Here is an 18946-nt window from a genome sequence, read left to right as displayed (position 1 = left end):
ATAATGACACCAGATGGCACCGTAATTACAACAGAGACAACAGCAAGAGACAAGCGGGATTTCAAGTTCATCATATCCCTTCGGGAAATGAATTTCAGGAATTATTTATCACTAAAAGTATTTTTCAAGTCTTAAAAATCAAGACATTTGAAGCAGGGAACAATAAATACCCATTGTTTTGGATTTTAAAGGTAACACAAGCTTACCCTGAAGAGGTAAGGCATGAGTGCCTACCATGCAGCAGTACGTAATGCAGTGACATACTTACCCGCAACTTCCCTTTCTGGGCCAACCTTTCTATCACCGCTTGCCAAATCAGTGCATCAAACCTTGCACTGAAAATATAATCATATGCAGGGGGAAAGGTTCGTGGAAAGACTCGTTCATCTGCAAAAATAAGCAATCGAGAAAACTATTTAGTATACATGGCACTTTTAAAGTTGGGGTCTTAACTAAATTACTTAATTGCACAATGGCAATTTTAGCACTGATTAATACCCAGGAGAATGCCAAATGGTGGCTTAAATATCCCTGGCCACCCAACTGATACAGCACCTTGTTATCAGCAGCCAGTCTTCATTAAACAAGGGGAAAAAAAATTAATCCCTGCCCTCAAGAAACACCTCTAAGCCCCAAGACATTGTGAACCTCGTGGTGGTTCTTCCACTTATGGGTGAGCCCAGCTACAGATGCTGCTAAAGCTAATCAAGTTCCTTAACATGGGGCTACAAGTTCAAGTAAATGCAGCAGGGGCACAACCTGAAATCTCCTGGCACACCTGCAGGCTCCATCAGACAAAGCCTGTGAACTGGACAAAAGCAGAGGAGGAGAGACTGAGGAGAGGGCAGGGAGACATAGGGAGGACATTGCTCAAAAAAACCCACACAATGCCACAGAAAGGCCAAATTCCCTCTTTTCATTGCTGCCCATTACTAGCCGAGGGAAAGTCCCCCACACTGGAATACACTGCACTGTAAACTCAAGTTTAAGCTGAGTATCTTCTAATTATTTTCAAATCTACCTAGCTAAAAGAAAAGCAGAGTGGTTGGGACAAAACCCACTAAAGCCTTAGGGTCTGGAGCTCCAAATCTCCAACCTTGTCTCCCTGACTCTGAATTTCGACCTTTTCTAACTATTCCAGAACTGACGTGTTCTTGTGGGACACACACTCCCCTGCACAGTGTCTTGGGATTGTTGGTATCTGCTGTATACAAACTGGACCAAGTTCACCACATTCTTTTGATTAGGCCACTCAACATATTCATAATCCTTAAACAGACCTGTGGCACTAAGGACCAAATGAGTGATCTCACGAAGGACGCCCTACCAAGGACTTGTGTTGTCATCGCTACTGAAAGGCTCTTAGAAAAATTACGCTCTTAATTTGAGTTTACCGTTGACACTCATGAAGATTCCTACTACAAAATCAGCAACTTCATTCCGATCTGCAGAAGCATTCAAAAGAATCAATCCTTTATGAAACATAGAAATCGCCTTAGAAAAGTCTGATAACTTGATCAATGAGTGGCCAGCTCTATAATAAGCCTGAGAAAAAAAGAACAAAAAAGACCATTGTTGGGAAAATATTGAGGTTTTTACTACAAAACAAATGTTATAATTTTTTCCTAAATTCTCTAATTATGCTATAAAAATGACATGTAGTACTATTTTTATAGCTTCTTACACACAGATCCAAAAAAAGTTCAATAAACATCCCTTGAAATTCATGATATGCTGATGTCATCACAGATACTGTCGAAGTGTGATAAATCCTGGAATACAAAACTTGGAAAATAACTACAGGATGAAAGACATACTGTTACCAACTATATTTTAACCTCCTCTGGACAGGATTTCTTTTTTGCCACAAGGTCCAGAATAGATGTTTATGTCCCCATGTCACTGCATTTTGGCAGGAGATATTATTTACCACAATGCATATATTCTTCAGCCAATGGCACCTGAACATGTTTATATTCACCACTGAACTAGGTTGTACTGGCTCAGAGTCACAGTGGAGTCAATTTGTTCAAACCAGGTAACTGGCATGCTGCAATACAGCGCAAGTTAAATTGATATTTGCATGCAATTTTACCGTATGTAAATCAAATAACTCCTACTAAAGTCTCTGGGAGCCTGTAGTGGTTAGTCCAGAATACTATTTATTGTACATAAAAGGCAATCCAAGTGTATGCCTCCGTATCATAAATACTGTGCAACCGCTACTTATTTCTAACAGATGAGTATTTGAGTCAATGTGTACTTAATCAGTGTGTACTCAACCACGAGCATATGTGTAGTGTATTGTTCTGTCCACTGGAAATACAATATGACCTTCATCACCACGTACTGTTCCCAGGAACTGTAGGCTTATTAACGTGTAAAGAATATTAGGGCACACTGCTCAAGGGAGCCTTCAAAGCTAAGTCCCCATCCCAGACCTGACTGCTGTCCGTGACAGATGAATCTGTACCATGAGCCAGGCTCTGTAAGACCACAAGTGAACACAGAGCTGGTGACCCTCACCACAGACGGGATCTGTGCACCATGCTGTGGCCTGACCAGAGACCTGGCCGGTGCTGCATCATCCCCAGGTCTCCAGCATCACAAGGGCACGTAAGATTTTATTACCTGCTATCACCTTGTCTGGGGTATTAATAAAATAGTTATTTTCCTTGAAAGCGTTGGTGCCTCTCTTGTTGGGACTCAGAAAGAACCAGCATCTCCTGGTGCAAAAGAGAGCTGCTTCATTTTATTAAGGGTACTATTACAGCAGTAATTCTGATGCTCATGTACAGAGTCAGACACAGATTCTGGAATTTTATGCTATATTTGCTTATCACACCTCAAAACCAAAACACAATAAAAAGCAGATATTGACACTTGTTTTTAAAAGTAAGGCATGCAAAAACTGCCAGCTTAAACATTAGAATACCTTAACATACTCCGGGTCCCAGTGTAAACTCTGGTAGGCTGACCACACTGCTTCTCTCCATTTACCAAGATTATACAAGGCAGTCGATCTGTTGCAGTGTAACACAGCTATGTCCTTGGAACACCTAAAAATACGTTTTTAGGTGTTTAGCATAGCTCTTTATTTGCTTGAAAAAGGATGCATCTTACTTCATAGTTAGCAACAAGAAAAAAAGAAAAAAGTCTACATATCACCCACCTAACAAAATTAGAGATAAAAATGGAGTTGCAGAAAATAAAGATGATTTGAACATCAGCTATAAAATCTCTTAGTGACATCCTAAATGATACCTTAGCGATACCCTTAGTGATATCCTGGTCTCTTTTGAAGCAGAAAGCCAACCCACTGGACTAATGCAGAATGAGGATTTAGAAAGTGTTTAGACCATCTCAACGCACCTAGATATGGCTCAGTGAAAGCCAGCGTCCAAGAACAGGAGAAAACAGACACACAAATGGAAGCTGCTAGATGGAAAGAATGCTAAACACATTTTGGTCACCAAAAAACAACCTAAACACATTTTACTGTATCACCAGTTGATGAAGTCAGCAGAACTATCCACATTTACACCAGCTAAGAAATAAAGAAATGTATTTTAGAGAACAGAATATACTAAAATATATAAAGCATCCGCTGGATCCAAGAGAGTTTCTGGAAAGAGCTGCACACAAATTACAGGACTATAGTCCACGGCCTGCTGGGGAGCCTGGAAAGCCTGTCTTGCCTACGCTCAAACAAATAGTACATGTCACGGAGCTGCATCCTTCATCTTACTCCTATCTACTAATTTACACTCAAGAAAGTTGTTTTAACTACAGTGAATGTATTCAGAGCACACTCTTGCAAGCAAGCAAATCCTGACGAGGCAACCTATGGCAAGGGGAAAGGAGATGCTCAGGAGCAGATAGATCCCTGCGGTATGACGAAGCCCCACTGCCTGCGAGGGGCAGGTGCTGGAGGTAGCCTGCTCGGCTCTGTCCTCGCTCGGTCCTACTCCCTGCATATGCTCCAGACTTATTTTACTACTTGTCTACTAGTCTAAATGGCTAATAGTCAAAATAAATGAATGGCTGGTGTTAAATTAGGTTAACAGCAGCGTTAATACATGGTAGTAATGAGTATTTAACAGTTAACATAATACTCAACTATTTAATCACTAATAACATTAGCAACTGATGTTAACTGATGAAAACAAGCACTTAACATTAGGAAAGAAATACTCAAAGAACTGTTCTGCTGAAAAATTATTTTCTAACAAATCTGAGAATACTAAGAAAGACCAAATAACAAGAACAAAGCAATTTGCATGAATCTTTTTAAAGATAATCAGATGACCCATGTAACAACAGGCCATAGACATGACCAGTACATGGCAGAATCACAGCAAGATTAATCCATATCTAGCATGTCAGCTAAGAAACAGAAGTAATTTAACAGAAACCAACAAGGTTTATGGAAAATTAATTTGAGCTTTAATTACACTAATTTATAATTGATGCTTATATAAATATATTCAGATTACAGTCACTAACTAATCTCCCACATATATGTCAGGAACAGCAATTCCTCTTTAATCATAAAACTGGTACACTAAAGAATGTGACAAAAGATACAAGAAAATCAGGTGTCAGGGCAAGAAATACAGTTCTGAGTTAACTGTAGTACTGTACAAATTTCAGACTTGTCTTATGGTTTACATCTTGTAATTCAAGAATACTTACGGGACCCATTGCATTAAATAGCCGAGCATATGTAGAGCTTGATCATACTTTCTGATGGCCAAAGAGTAATTTCCATTTTTAAAATCCTGGTTCCCAGCTTGTCTCATATGCTGTGCATATTCCATGGCATCCATGCTAATTAAGAGAAAAAAAAATGAATCAAAAAAAAGCATTGATTTATGAGACACTTCTTTCCCTAAAATCCAGTTAAATTTTCACCTTAGTTTTTGCATATTTGAAAAGGAGGACAAAAGAGCACAACTTTTTTGTTTGCTGCAGTTGGAATAGTAAAATATAACTCAGGTGATAGCCTCATCTTTGCTGTTGATCCCTCAGCTTCCCATCTATTTTTTAATCAACTGCAGCTAACCAGATCTACCACTGGTATGCATTTTTTTCAGTTTTTCTCCTCAAGTCTTAAACCATATTTTTTAAATTAAGATTCCAAATCATTTAAATGTGTGTGCACACACTAAATGCCGGAGGAAATATCCGAGAGGACAAACAGAGTTCATATGCTTAAGAAATACATGAAGCTATACATCTCAATTAATTAAACACAAAACTAATTTACTTGCTTTTTATTTATCTTTATGACTTTTTTGTCAAGCCTCTCTGGCTAGACATTCAATAATCCAATGTATACAAAACTGCACTGAAACTTGATTACTGCATGAAAATACTGTAACATAAGTATATTAATAGTGCATGAGGACCTCGAATCAGATTTAAAACAGTTATTAAAATGAATATAGCAAGAACCTGAAGAAAACAAAGGTTGAAACAGGCATCAACTGCAACTGGTTGAAAAAAAATTTCACCATTAAAATTGTAAAATCAGGTTCATTACATAAAACTAATCACATGGTCAAGCAGATAGATAAAGGAAACAAACACAAGAGGAAAACCAGCTACATGTACGTTGAGAAACAGCACATCAAAATCACAGACGAGAAAAATCCAATGCTAAAGCCTTGTGTAGAACCATTCTTCACGAATGGATTTGATTATTAAAAGCCAATTCCATTACCTGCAAAAACCTGTATGAATCTCACAAATCTCAGTACTATTAAATAAGATTAATTCACCAAAAAGGAATGCACAGATTTACTTACTATCCAGGTATTAGCAGGCCTGGAAAAAAAACAGTAACAATCTGTAACTTCACAGCCTGCTAACATAATCTGCGAGATCTCTTCACAACAGAGCAAACTAGATATTTTTAAGTATAGGAACCTACAGACAAACCAAGAAATACTACCGGCATATTTTCTCTGTAGTATTCCCATGATGAACCTGAAACATTGAGAATCAGTACTGTATTGTGAACAGAGACGTATGAAGAGGCACGCTACAGATGGCACTGCGCCTCCTTCGTTTATCCAAGCGCAAAAAGGTGCTCGGCAGGATGACATCTGCACTAAGCAGACAGGGGAGCAGCAGCCCACAACTCTGAAGAGGCAACAGCAGAAGAACCAGGTGCAACCACAAAGCTCAGATCCAGACTGCTTCAGGCCGGGTGGGAAAAGGCCTGTCAGAAGTTACTCTGTGATGATGTCTGCAATCCAAACATCTCCTTGCTAATTCCAGGGAAGCACCAAGAACAGATGAAATTCCTGGCTATAAACTAAACTGAAGAAAAATAGCTCCCATCTACAGGGGGGAGGTACAACGATGAGTCACGCTAGAGGAGTAATTATGACATTTACCCTAGGTAAATTAAATCATCACTTCATTGAGCAATGTGCATACAGTATCTATTTTAAAAATACTACTTATCCAGACAGTGAATCAAGTGTACTCATAGCATAAGCATGACTTTTTTACACTGCACAGTATGAGCACTATTGAGGTGAAGAAAAGGAAAATAACAGAGCAACAGTGCAAAGAATAAAAAGCAAGTGCTAAAAGATGGTTCTAGCTCGTATTTTCGTAATTCCTTCAGCTTTCAACTTTTTAGCATCAGAAGGTTAGGTAAATTATTTTCACCAAGAATAATACCAAAACAGTTCAATTACACATGAGCTTCTTGATGTAGGTATACATATGAACCTGTGGTTTTCTAAATCATAGTTGAATTTCAAGCTTTTTCTTTTTTTTAAGAAGGCTATGCTTCTACTTAGAGTGAAATTTTTACCCAGAATTATATTTACCTTACTTTTCCTTGGAATCTACTTAAAGTGCAATTACAAATAAAAGGCATTTACAAGACATTTAAAGGATTATTTTTCCCACAATACAGCAAAAGACGCCCAATTGCAACATACATTTTAAAAGGACTTTCAAACGTGTCCTGTGCTGAGAAATTTTGGAACTGAACTCCCTCTTTCAGATCAGGACGTGGCATCCCCTCCCTGCTCCGGGTGGCAGGATTTCCAGCAGAACTCAAATTCCCATCCTCTTCCAGCACTGGAGTCTCCCAGCCAAAACTCCAAACTGTAGGTCATTTAAATAACTGGGATGTCTGCTGCGGGCTTTAGCAACTACACCCAAGTTTGCAGACCCAAGAGATACATGCAAATCTGACATCTAAGTTAATGATCCAAAAGAATTGCTGTGCTGACTAGCACAGCGTGTCTTGCTATTGCCTAACATCTTCCTGAAGCATAAACAATTTTAACTCAAAACCAGTGGACTAACTGAAGACGTATTATATAAAGTCTACTGAGCGTAGCGAGCATTAAACAAAAATGTTGTCTATTACTCTGGCTTAACCCGCACAGGTAAAGGTCACAGCTGCATCTGAATATAACTAATGAAAGATTTTGTTGTGGTGAGTGCTGTGGGTTAACCCTGGTGGGCAGCTAAGTGCTTGCTTCCCCCCCTTCCCCCAGTGGGATGGGGAAGAGGAAAGGAAGAGTAAAAGCAAGAAAACTTGTGGGTCAAGATAAAAATTGTTTAATAAGCAAAAGAGAAGTGGCAGAAGAGAGAAAGAAAACAAAACAAGAGATGCAAAGGCAATCATTCACCACCTCCAACTCGTAGACCAACGCCGAGCCAGTTCCCTAGCTAGGGATGGCTGATCGCCCTAAAATCCCCTCCTCTCCCTTTTTATTGCTGAGCATGACGTTACATGGCATGGACTATCCCTTCGGTCAGTTTGGGTCATCTGTCCAGTTGTGTCCCCTCCCAACCTCTTGTGCACCCCCAATCTATTCAGTGGGGGAGGCAGAGTGAGAAATAGAGAAGGCACCAACACTGTGCAAACACTGCTCAGCAACAGCTAAAACATTAGTGTGTTACCAGCGTTGTTTTGGTCACAAACTTAAAACACAGCACCATATGAGCTACTATGAAGAAAATTAACTCCATCCCAGCCAGACACAGTAGAGTAAGACAGGTTCCCCTCATAAAGTGGGAATTTCTCCTAAGCTATGGAGTCCATGAAATGCATAAATGTGCAGGGACACCCTAAGGTCTGGGAGACCCTTCCCAGTGCATTGTTGAGACGTTGTCCTTCAAAGAAACAAAAACCAGACAAGATGGTCTACTCTCGTCACTTTTTTTATGGCTCCTGAGGCTACCAGCATGACCGTGACAGCAAAATGAAGCATATTAATTTCTACTCAAAGAATTAAAACAAAAGATTATACAGTTAAATCAGAAACAATCGGCTCCAACCCCTACTGCTGCCAGTGGGCAAAATTCCCATTTATATCACATGTTGCCAACTCTTACGTTATTGTGATGGTCAGTGTCCCACTGAACTGCTTCAGTCCAACTGTCCTCAGAAGCAGGGCAGTTTGGGGGATTTACAAGGCTAAGTTTTGATTCCTCTCGCTTCAGCAGAGAAGCTTGAAAACACGAACAGACACTGCCCAGAAAACCCATTTGTCATTCTTGAAAAAATGCTGTGTTCCTTACGCCATCTATCAGTCTCAAGAGGCCAGCTTGTGCTTTCTGAACATCTGAAGCTGGCAATACTAAAAACTATAAATCTGAGAGTGAACCCAAGCAGTTGGTTTGTTCTGTCTGCATCTGGTTTACACGTTTTAAAAGAGAAACTGTGTGACACTGCTTATTCACAGAGAAAAAGTGCAAGGTCTACTCAGCCATGCTTTTAATTATTGTTGATACTGAAAGTTAAGCTTTGACGTTCCGTCCCTATGGCATTACTTGGTGGTAGAATAACGTTTTTATTCTTGAGCATAGTAGCTTTCCATAATGCTAGCAACAAATGAAGTATAGCAACCCAGGAGGCTCTGCATCTGAATTAAAATAGTGGTGAAAAATGAGCATCCTCCTATTTCCAGGAAATCCAACTTCTAAAGACTGTGCATTCCTCACTCCTATTAAGCAGAGGAATAAATAATCTTTCCTTCTTCTCCTTTAACCTAACAGGCAGACATTACCAACTGGCAACAGGTAGGGAGAGAAAAAGCCCAACAGCACATCTAAACTATGGTTGAGTGACAACTAAATACATTTCATCAGCATTCAAATACTTCATGTTTTCTCATCAGGAAACCTCCAGGCCCTCATTAGCTCTTGCCCAACAAAAGCACACTGGTTCCGAGAGCATGGTGCCACCAAGAAGGAATTGCTGTGTCACCCGGACCTGCTACATCAGAGGGACCCCTCCAGCCATGCGACCACCACTGGCACCATCTGTCCAGGCAGTCCTGCAGTCACCCAGCACAAGGACACTGCATATAGGTCTTCTGAATGACACGTTCAGTATGTCCTGGTACAGATGTATGTGAATGTCAGGGCAGGCCCAAGAAAAGAGGAAAATTACAGGATGAGAAGGCTCTAGCAGGCCATAACTTGAAGAGGCAATGGTCTGCCTGCTAGCCAGTTTTATTTGCTTTCCTGACAACAACAGCTACCAAAGACATATTTACAGAACACAGCCTCCTTTGAATGTATATAAGCATAACCCTGACAGTGAAAAGCAGAAAAAATGTGCTTCTTTCAGGAGCTTTGCTTTTCCATCAAATGCTGAAATGGCAAATGAAAAATCTTGAAATCGCCTGTACTTTCAGAGGGGGCCTTGGAGAAACGGCAGAGACAAAAATACAAGTTCTGCAATCAGGATGAACAGGTTATAACTGACCAGGCCATAAGCAGACACATTAGAAAATCCCATGCAGAAGAGGGGAAAGAAGCTGAGATTTAGACATGGCCATCCTCATGGATCTGTTCAGTCTGGAAAAAGTCATAGTGGTATTTGTGATTACCTGAACATTTTAATCGAACCTTCAGCCAGTATCTCATGACGAATGTGTTCAGTCCTTGTAAAATATGTCAGCTCATCTTGGAGAAGCTGATCAACTCAAATGAAAAGCCTATAATTTAGATAGCTTCTCATTAAACATCCCTATCATTAGGGATAGATTCAGATAGATAGGGATAGCTTATCATCATTAGATAGATTCTTACTCTGCCCTATGAAACAAAAAAAACATTGCTGTAACAAGTCACCTTGCCAGATCCATACCAGAGCTTGGAAGTGCCAAAAGACCCTTTGCTCCCAGTAAAAGCCAGCACCACTTTGAAAACAAAGAATGAGATTCTAGGTCAAATTTCAAACAGATTAGGGCAAGCAGAGCAGCATAGTGATAGCTTCTTATCGGTGTATGTTGCCCTGAACTTAGCACAAATTGGACCAAATGAAGTTTCTTTATTGCTTCTGGGCTCTGTGGCTGGCCACTGTCCTATGCATCGCAGTACTCCAGAGGTGAAGACACCATGCATCTCTGTAGCTGTTTGCCTCTAAAAGGACAAAGAAAACAATTTCCTAGGTAAATGAACAGAGAGCAAACTTTATCAGGTTGTTTCAGTCTGAACTGGAGAACACAATCTCCATAACTGGAAACAAACAACCCTAAACACCACTTAGAGTTTTGCTTCTCCAGATACACTTCCCTCCTAAGTGTTCAGCCAAAACTAGTACTAGAACTCAACCTACCTTTTTGTGGCTCCACCAGCACAGCACCACACTGAATCAGCACACCTTGCCAGCACAAAGCACTTCTCACTCTTGAGACAGGATTCGTACCTGCACTGCGTCTAGCGTGCAAGCGCTACGTCTGTATTTTGAAAGTCAGCTGTGAGACTTCTCAGTTCTGGCTGTGCTTTCAGGAGATATGTTATGGTTTAACCCCAGCTGGCAACTAAGCACCACACAGTCACTCGCTCACTCTTCCCCCCAGTGGGATGGGGAGTAAAAAGTAAACGAGTAAAAAAGAGTAAAAGTGAGAACACTTGTGGGTTGAGATAAGAACAGTTTCATCGAAATAAAATATTATTATTATTAATAATAATAATAATAATAAAATGGTAATTGTCCTCATTTCAGCTAGGATAGAGTTAATTTTCTTCCTAGTAGCCGGTATAGTGCTGCGTTTTGGGTTTAGTATGAGAAAAAAGTTGATAACACACTGATGTTTTAGTTGTTGCTAAGTAATGTTAACACCAGTCAAGGACTTTTCAGCTTCCCGTGCTCTGCCAAGTGCACAAGAAGCTGGGAGGGGGCACAGCCAGGACAGTTGACCCAAACCATCTACGTCATGCCCAGGTCCTACCCTTTCCAATACATTCCAATTAATCACCACCACTTTCCCTGTCTTTTGATATATACACACAGATATCATTCCCTTAGTCTATGGGCCATCCCTCTAAAATGTCCATTGACTTCATTTAGTCCATGACCTTGGGCTCCATCTGTCGTAACAGTCCTTCAGAGCAGGAGAGATGGTGTGTGGTGTTGGATTGCTGCATGTTGAAGCCAGTTCTGGTTCCATCATTGCTGCACTTTGCTTGGTTTCATCAAAGTTCATTCTTCATTAATCTGGGTGATTCTTACTGTAATATCATTGATACAGCATACAGCAACCATAAAAGTGACGTCATATAGTATTATATAGCAATTAACATCATACCATTTAGTTCATTGGCTATTCTCACCCAAAATCAAATCCCCTTGAGGTACACACTGGACTTCCCCATCCTTTCGCATTACCTACCAAGTGCACCCAGGTCCTTGAGCAAAAGCAATCCCACAAATGGGTTTGCCTTTGCCTAAGGCAGGAGTAACCTAGACTGACTTCCCAAGCATATTTTTTATGTGCACTACAGGGACTTTACCCCCTTCCACAATATGTAATAGCTTTGATTGGGCAGGGCCAGCTCGATTGGCAGATCCTCTAGTGTTGACTAACCAGGTGGCCTTTGCTAAATATGTATCCCAGTGTTTGAATGTCGCACCAACCATTGCTCTCAGTGTAGTCTTTAACAGTCCGTTGTATTGTTCGATTTTCCCAGAGGCTGGTGCATGACAGGGGATGTGATATACCCACTCAGTGCCGTGCTCTTTGGCCCAGGTGTCTATGAGGTTGTTTCAGAAATTAGTCCTGTTGTCTGACTCAATTCTCTCTGGGGTGCCATGTCACCATAAGACTTGTTTTTCAAGGCCCAGGATAGTGTTCCGGGCAGTGGCATGGGGCACAGGATATGTTTCCAGCCAACCATTGTAAGCACATAGTACTTGCCTTGGCAAGTTTGTGGGAGTGGGATATAATCAATCTGCCAGGCCTCCCCATATTTATATTTCAGCCATTGTCCTCCATACCACAGAGGCTTTAACCGCTTGGCTTGTTTGATTGCAGCGCATGTTTCACATTCATGGATAACCTGTGCAATAGTGTCCATGGTTAAGTCCACCCCTTGATCACGAGCCCATCTATATGTTGCATCTCTTCCTTGATGGCCTGAGGTGTCATGGGCTCACCAGGCTATAATTCACCCTTATGTTGCCAGTCCAGACCCACCTGAGCCACTTCAGTCTCAGCAGCCTGATCCACCTGCTGGTTGTTTTGATGTTCTTCAGTGGCCCGACTCCTGGGTACATAAGCATCTACATGATGTACTTTAACAACCAGGTTCTCTACCCAGGCAGCAATATCTTGACACAGTGCAGCAGCCCAGATGGGTTTGCCTCTGCGCTGCCAGTTGCTCTGCTTCCATTGCTGTAACCACCCCCACAGGGCATTTGCCACCATCCATGAGTCAGTATAGAGATGGAGCACTGGCCACTTTTCTCATTCAGCAATGTCTAAAACCAGCTGGATGGCCTTGACTTCTGCAAATTGGCACAATTCACCGTCTCCTTCAGGAGTTTCTACCACTTGTCATATAGGACTCCATACAGCAGCTTTCTATCTCCGATGCTTTCCCACAGTACGACAGGACCCATCAGTGAACAGGGCATATTGCTTCTCATTTTTTGATAGTTTATTGCACAGTGGGGCCTCCTCAGCACACGTCACCTCCTCCTCTGATGATATTCCAAAATCTTTGCCTTCTGGCCAGTCCATAATTACTTCCAAGATTCCTGGGCAACTGGGGTTTCCTATCCGAGCCCGTTGTGTGATCAGTGTGACCCACTTACTTCACCTAGCGTCAGCTGCATGATGTGTAGAGGGGACCCTCCCTTTGCACATCCAGCCCAGCACTCGCAGTCGAGTGCCAGGAGGAGCTGTGTTTCAGTACCAACCACTTCCAAAGCAGCTCGAACCCCTTCATATGCTGCCAATATCTCTTTTTCAGTTGGAGTATAGCAGGCCTCGGATCCTCTGCATCCCCGACTCCAAAACCCTAAGGGCCGAGCTCGAGTCTCCCCTGGTGCTTTCTGCCAGAGGCTCCAGGTAGGGCCATTCTCTCCAGCTGTGGTGTAGAGCACATTTTTTACATCTTGTCCTGCCCACACTGGCCCAAGGGCTACTGTATGAACTATCTCCTGTTTAATTTGTTCAAAGACTTGTTGCTCAGGGCCCCTTTTAAAATCGTTCTTCTTCCAGATCACTTGATAGAGAGGGCTTAAGATCAGACTGTAATTTGGAATATGCACTCTCCAAAAAGCCACAGCACCTAAGAAAGCCTGTGCCTCCTTTTTGCTAGTTGGTGGAGACACGGCTGTTATTTTGTCAATCACATCCATTGGGATCTGACGACATCCATCTTGCCATTTTATTCCTAAAAACTGGATCTCCTGTGCAGGTCCCTTGACCTTACTTTGTTTTATGACAAAACCGGCTTTCAGGAGGATTTGGACTATTTTCTTCCCTTTCTCAAACACTTCTTCTGCTGTATTGCCCCACACAATGTTGTCATCAATATATTGCAGATGTTCTGGAGCTTCACCTTGTTCCAGTGCAGTCTGGATCAGTTCATGGCAAATGGTAGGGCTGTGTTTCCACCCCTGGGGCAGTCGATTCCAGGTGTACCGAACACCCCTCCAAGTGAAAGCAAACTGTGGCCTGCAATCTGCTGCCAAAGGGATTGAGAAGAACACATTAGCGATATCAATTCTGGCATACCATTTGGCTGCTTTTGACTCCAGTTTGTATTGAAGTTCTAGCATGTCCGGCACGGCAGCACTCAGGGGCGGCGTGACTTCATTCAGGCCACGATAGCCTACTGTCAGTCTCCACTCTCCATTACACTTTTGCACTGGCCATATAGGACTGTTAAAGGGTGAATGAGTCTTTATGATCACTCCTGGGTTCTCCAGCCAACGAATCAGCTTATGGATGGGAATCAGGGAGTCTGGGTTGGTACAATATTGCCTCCGGTGCACCGCTGTGGTAGTGATTGGCACCTGTTGTTCTTTGACCCTCAGCAACCCCACAACAGAAGGGTCTTCTGAGAGACCAGGCAAGGTAGACAGCTGTTTAATTTCCTCCGTCTCCAAGGCAGCTATACCAAAAGCCCACCAATACCCTTTTGGGTCCTTGAAATACCCTCTCCTGAAGTAGTCCATGCTAAGGATGCACGGAGCCTCTGGGCCAGTCACAATGGGGTGCTTTTGCCACTCATTCCCAGTTAGGCTCACTTCAGCCTCCAATACAGTTAGCTGTTGGGATCCACCTGTCACTCCAGACATACAGATGGGTTCTGCCCCTACATAGCTTGATGGCATTAGGGTACACTGTGCACCGGTGTCTACTAGAGCCTTATACTCCCGTGGGTCTGATGTGCCAGGCCATCAAATCCACACAGTCCAGTAAATCCGGTTGTCCCTTTCCTCCACCTGGCAGAGCATGGGAAGCTGAAAAGTCCTTGACTAGTGTAAACATTACCTAGCAACAACTAAAACATCAGTGTGTTATCAACATTATTCTCATACTAAATCCAAAACACAGCACTATACCAGCTACTAGGAAGAAAATTAACTCTATCCTAGCCAAAACCAGGGCAATAATGAAAAGGAAAATAACAAAAAGAGAGAGAAGTAAAACCCAAGAAAAGTGATGCAAATGAAAAACAATTGCTCAACACCAACTGACTGATGCCGAGCCTGTCCCCAAGCAGCGGCCCCCCCAGCCAGCTTTCCCCTAGTTTATATGCTGAGCATGACGTCATATGGTATGGAATATCCCTTTGGCCAGTTTGGGTCAGCTGTCCTGGCTGTGCCCCCTTCCCAGCTTCTTGTGTATCTCCAGCCTTCTCAGTCAGTAGAGCATGAGAAGCTGAAAAGTCCTTGACTTAGTGTAAGCACTACTTAGCAACAACTGAAACATCAGTGTGTTATCAATATTATTCTCATACTAAATCCAAAACACAGCACTATACCAGCTACCAGGAAGAAAATTAACTCTATCCCAGCCAAAACCAGGACAAGAAATTAAATGGTTGCTGGTGCACTGAGTGAGACAGAACATCCCAGGCTGCTCTTCATTTCATACCAAGCTTTCCCCTGGAAACATGCTCTGTAGTAAACTGATGATTGTAGGGCACAGATATTGTCAGAAACAAGACATACATCCTTATCATCGTTTGGCAAACGCACCCCAGGATATGATTAGCACAGACGTCTCAATGGTCTGTTGATACCTCAAACACTATGTACAAATTAGATAAGGAAGAGATGTGTGCAAGGACTGGGTGAAACAAGGGGAGCAAGTGGATTACAAACACAAGAAAACTCAAGCTCTTGCCTAGGACCCTGCTCTGGGCAGGGCTGGCCTGAATGACCTCCCAAGGTCCTCCTTCTCCAGATTACCACTGTATGTTGGTTTCTATTTATGCAAACTGTTATAAAGTAATTATTACTAATAACTAAGCCCAGCTGCCTGATGTCTCCAGCTAGCCACATACCAAACTCACGTAGCTGACACTGCTTAGCAGCTCAGTTCCTCTTCAGATGCATGACCAGCAAACAAGACCACAGAAACAGGATCCAAGCCTGGCCAGAAGTATTGGGCCAGCCCTGCCAACTCACAGTAATCCAAGCAAAACCTCAAGACAAGGACGCTACTAAAATGTTACAGATAAATCCTCTAGAGTAGGGATTTGTGGTTGACTTTCACACAGGAAAGGTACTAGGCCAGGAAGCAACATAACAAGGAAATGGAAATCAAAAGCATGTCACTAAGAACAGGACAACACTTCCGATGAAACAAGATGGCTGCATACACCCCAGGACACCAGCTCTGTACCTGCTTTATACTGTGAGCACTCCCTGTGAAACTGGCGTTTTACATCCATGAGCAGAGCAACGGAAACCTGACAGACTGGCTCCTACAGACCACTTGGGATGTCCTGAGCCTGTCCATAAGGTATCTTCAGGTCATTGAAATTACACCCCATTTTGGGAAGCCCCCTAGAAAAATTACAAGTAAAAATAACACTACTGAAAGACAAAAAAATCACAGCGCTCTCAGTTTCTGGGCAAGACCTCAACGCATTGTTGATTAATTTGGCAACACAGGTCCTCACACAAGGGCGTGACACATCATCCTGGCTTTACGGTGGCATCTCGGAACATCCTTCCTCCTTTCCCCGCAAGCTGAACTCATGCCAAGCACACGTGGACTAGCTTTTGTTGAAGACTGCTTCACAGCTTGCACCAGTGACAGTCTGGCCTTGTTCCCCAGCACATCCTGTTTTGCTAAGGGAAACAAAACAGGCTTTTTTGCTTTCAGTTTCAAATTATTCTCCCCTCTTTGTAACCTACCAGCAACAATTTATACCTAAGAGAACATACGGTTAAGGCAAGTGTGGAGTTGCATTTTCAGGAAAAACTCTGTGTATACATACACATACTTATGATTTCCAATAGCAACACTTTTTTAATAAACTAAGAAGGGACTTGCATCTCCCATTTTATATACAGAAAAACTGATGCAAAAACATGTTCAATATGCTATCTACACAGTGTCATTACTGTTTTACAAAACAAAAAAAAACCCAAAACCTCGCAAAACAGTGTAAACAGTTAACCCTGCTTCCTATCCTCTGAAACACAAAAAATCTTGAAATCCCTAGTCCAGCTCAGCCATACAAGCCCTATCTCAGTCCAAGAGGGAGGTGTTTACACTGCTGCAGTTGTTGGCTCAGCCTAGCAATGTTCCTGTCATCAAACAGAGCTGAACAGGTAAGAAAGCAATGGCAACAAACAGTCCCAATATTTCCTTTGCATAGATTAGCTCAACATGATATCGCATCTGGAATGGGGGAAAAAAAAATTAACCAAAACAACAAGATTCCCCTAACAGTGAGGTTTTCAAGCTTCTGCAGTTCACAGCCAACGTGACAAGTTGACAAGTTTAACTGCCTGTTGGTAAAAACACTGGCAGGAAACACTCCCTTTTGCATGACTTCTTGGGAAAGTAAAGCCTCTTCCCATTCGCAATAAACCCACTCTATCAACCTGGAGTTCATTTTCTGTAAACTGGGCAAGAAAACCAAAGACTGATGACAGACCTTTTTGCCTTTTTTCTTCTGAAGTGCACACTGTGCCCAAACTCCTTTTCAAATGAAAAAGCCCGTTTTGTTAAGTGACCGCTCCACGACCTTGTACAACAGTTTTGCTTTTCAAGGAAAGGATCCAAAACCACTGAAGACAATGCGTAGCTCAGGGCTGTGCCAAAGGAGTTCTCTTTCTTCTTTTCAAGCACAGATACTACATCACATCTCCCCCAGCTCCTCCGTGCAAGCTGTACCAGGCCAACACACATTCCCAGACGCCGGGCAGGAGCAGGAATGCGCTTTTCCCTTCTTCTCCTTCCACCACCCCACACACTCCCTGGCCGGCTTCCCGACCAGCACAGCCACCCTCGCTGCCCGCCACCCCGCACGCCAAGCCCCGCGCTCCTTATCAGGGAAGCACGGCCCCTCTCCTGAGCTGCGGGCACCTCCCGCTTAAGTGCACGGGAAGTTCGCGTAAGCTCGACCAAGGTGGGAAGCCGCCCCCGAGGGGCAACGGCTCCCACCGCCGTGCCCGCGGAGCCGTGCACTGCATGGCGACCCGCGCAATGCACGCACGCAAGGGCCGTGCAGAGCAGAGCGGGCAGCTCCCGCCGCGGCGGGCAGACACCCCGACGGCGGCTCCGTCAGACGCACCCCCAAACCCCGCACGGAGCGGCCGCAGAGGCGGCGGCTCTGCCGTGCCGAGCCGTGCCGTGCCGAGCCGAGCCGTGCCGAGCCGTGCCGAGCCGAGCCGTGCCGAGCCGAGCCGGCGGGCGCAGGGCGGCCGATGCCCGCTCTCCCCCAGGCGCGTACCCCGGGGAGCGCAGTCCTACCTGCCTGTCCCCCCGCCGCCGCGCGCCGAGGCGCCCGGGGCGCGCGCCGGCCGCCGTCCCTAAACACGGGCGCCCCACGGCCCGCCCCCGCCCCGCCCCCGCCGCCCGCGTCACCGCGGGAGTGGGGGGCGCGCGGGGAATCGAAACCGAGACCGCCCCGCCCTGGGGGGTGTCCCCCCTCCCCCCGCCCCCCCGCGCCGGGTCCCGGGGAGGGCGGGTCGCGGCCGGGGGTCCCCCGCGCGGAGGGAGCTGGGTGGGAGCAGGCACGCATCTCCGAAGAGCACATTCGGAAAGCTGCAAGACGGCTTTGTGCGCCCACCGTGTCAATGCCATTTTCTTTAAATGACGTAGCAGTGTCTTCAGCATACGTGCAAAACCAGCCTTCGTCCCCGCCTCAGTCAACGCGCGTTACTGTCACCCGTGATTTCTCAAGACAACCCCACTGCTCAGGAGAAGCGGCTACTGCTTTGGTCTTCCACGGTTTAAGGAAACCCTAGGGAGTGGAGGCTTCTCCCGCTGTAACGTACTTGTTTCCCAATTCATCATTTCCCATTGTCTTGTCACACTGGGAAAAGCGGATCAATAAGCCACAGATGAATACTTTACAAGGGATCATTCAATAATCCGCTTTTCGGTGAACCACGTTTTTAATGGGGTTTTTCTCTCTCACCAAGTATTACCGTCTCCACATCTTGCTCATATAAAAATGACTTTCTGCTAATCAT

At 43.9% G+C, this 18946-nt stretch overlaps 1 protein-coding gene across 1 annotated transcript in view; it reads right to left on the bottom strand.

The window, feature by feature from the left end:
• TRANK1 (tetratricopeptide repeat and ankyrin repeat containing 1) overlaps positions 1–18271 on the bottom strand; it is a 60324-nt gene extending 42053 nt beyond the window's left edge. The window contains exons 1-5 of the mRNA XM_072853694.1: positions 18222–18271; positions 4696–4830; positions 2936–3059; positions 1395–1545; positions 269–387 (exon numbers count right to left, since the gene is read on the bottom strand). Of these exons, the coding sequence (XP_072709795.1) occupies positions 269–387; positions 1395–1545; positions 2936–3059; positions 4696–4829 (528 nt within the window). The 5' untranslated portion in view covers position 4830; positions 18222–18271. The remainder of the gene's footprint in view (positions 1–268; positions 388–1394; positions 1546–2935; positions 3060–4695; positions 4831–18221) is intronic.
• Positions 18272–18946: the final 675 nt, after the last annotated feature.

This window comes from Ciconia boyciana, chromosome 2 (genome assembly GCF_034638445.1).
Source record: "Ciconia boyciana chromosome 2, ASM3463844v1, whole genome shotgun sequence".
NCBI lineage: Eukaryota > Metazoa > Chordata > Aves > Ciconiiformes > Ciconiidae > Ciconia > Ciconia boyciana.
Note: the sequence above shows the minus strand (reverse complement) of the source record. Positions and strands in the feature narration are given on the sequence as shown.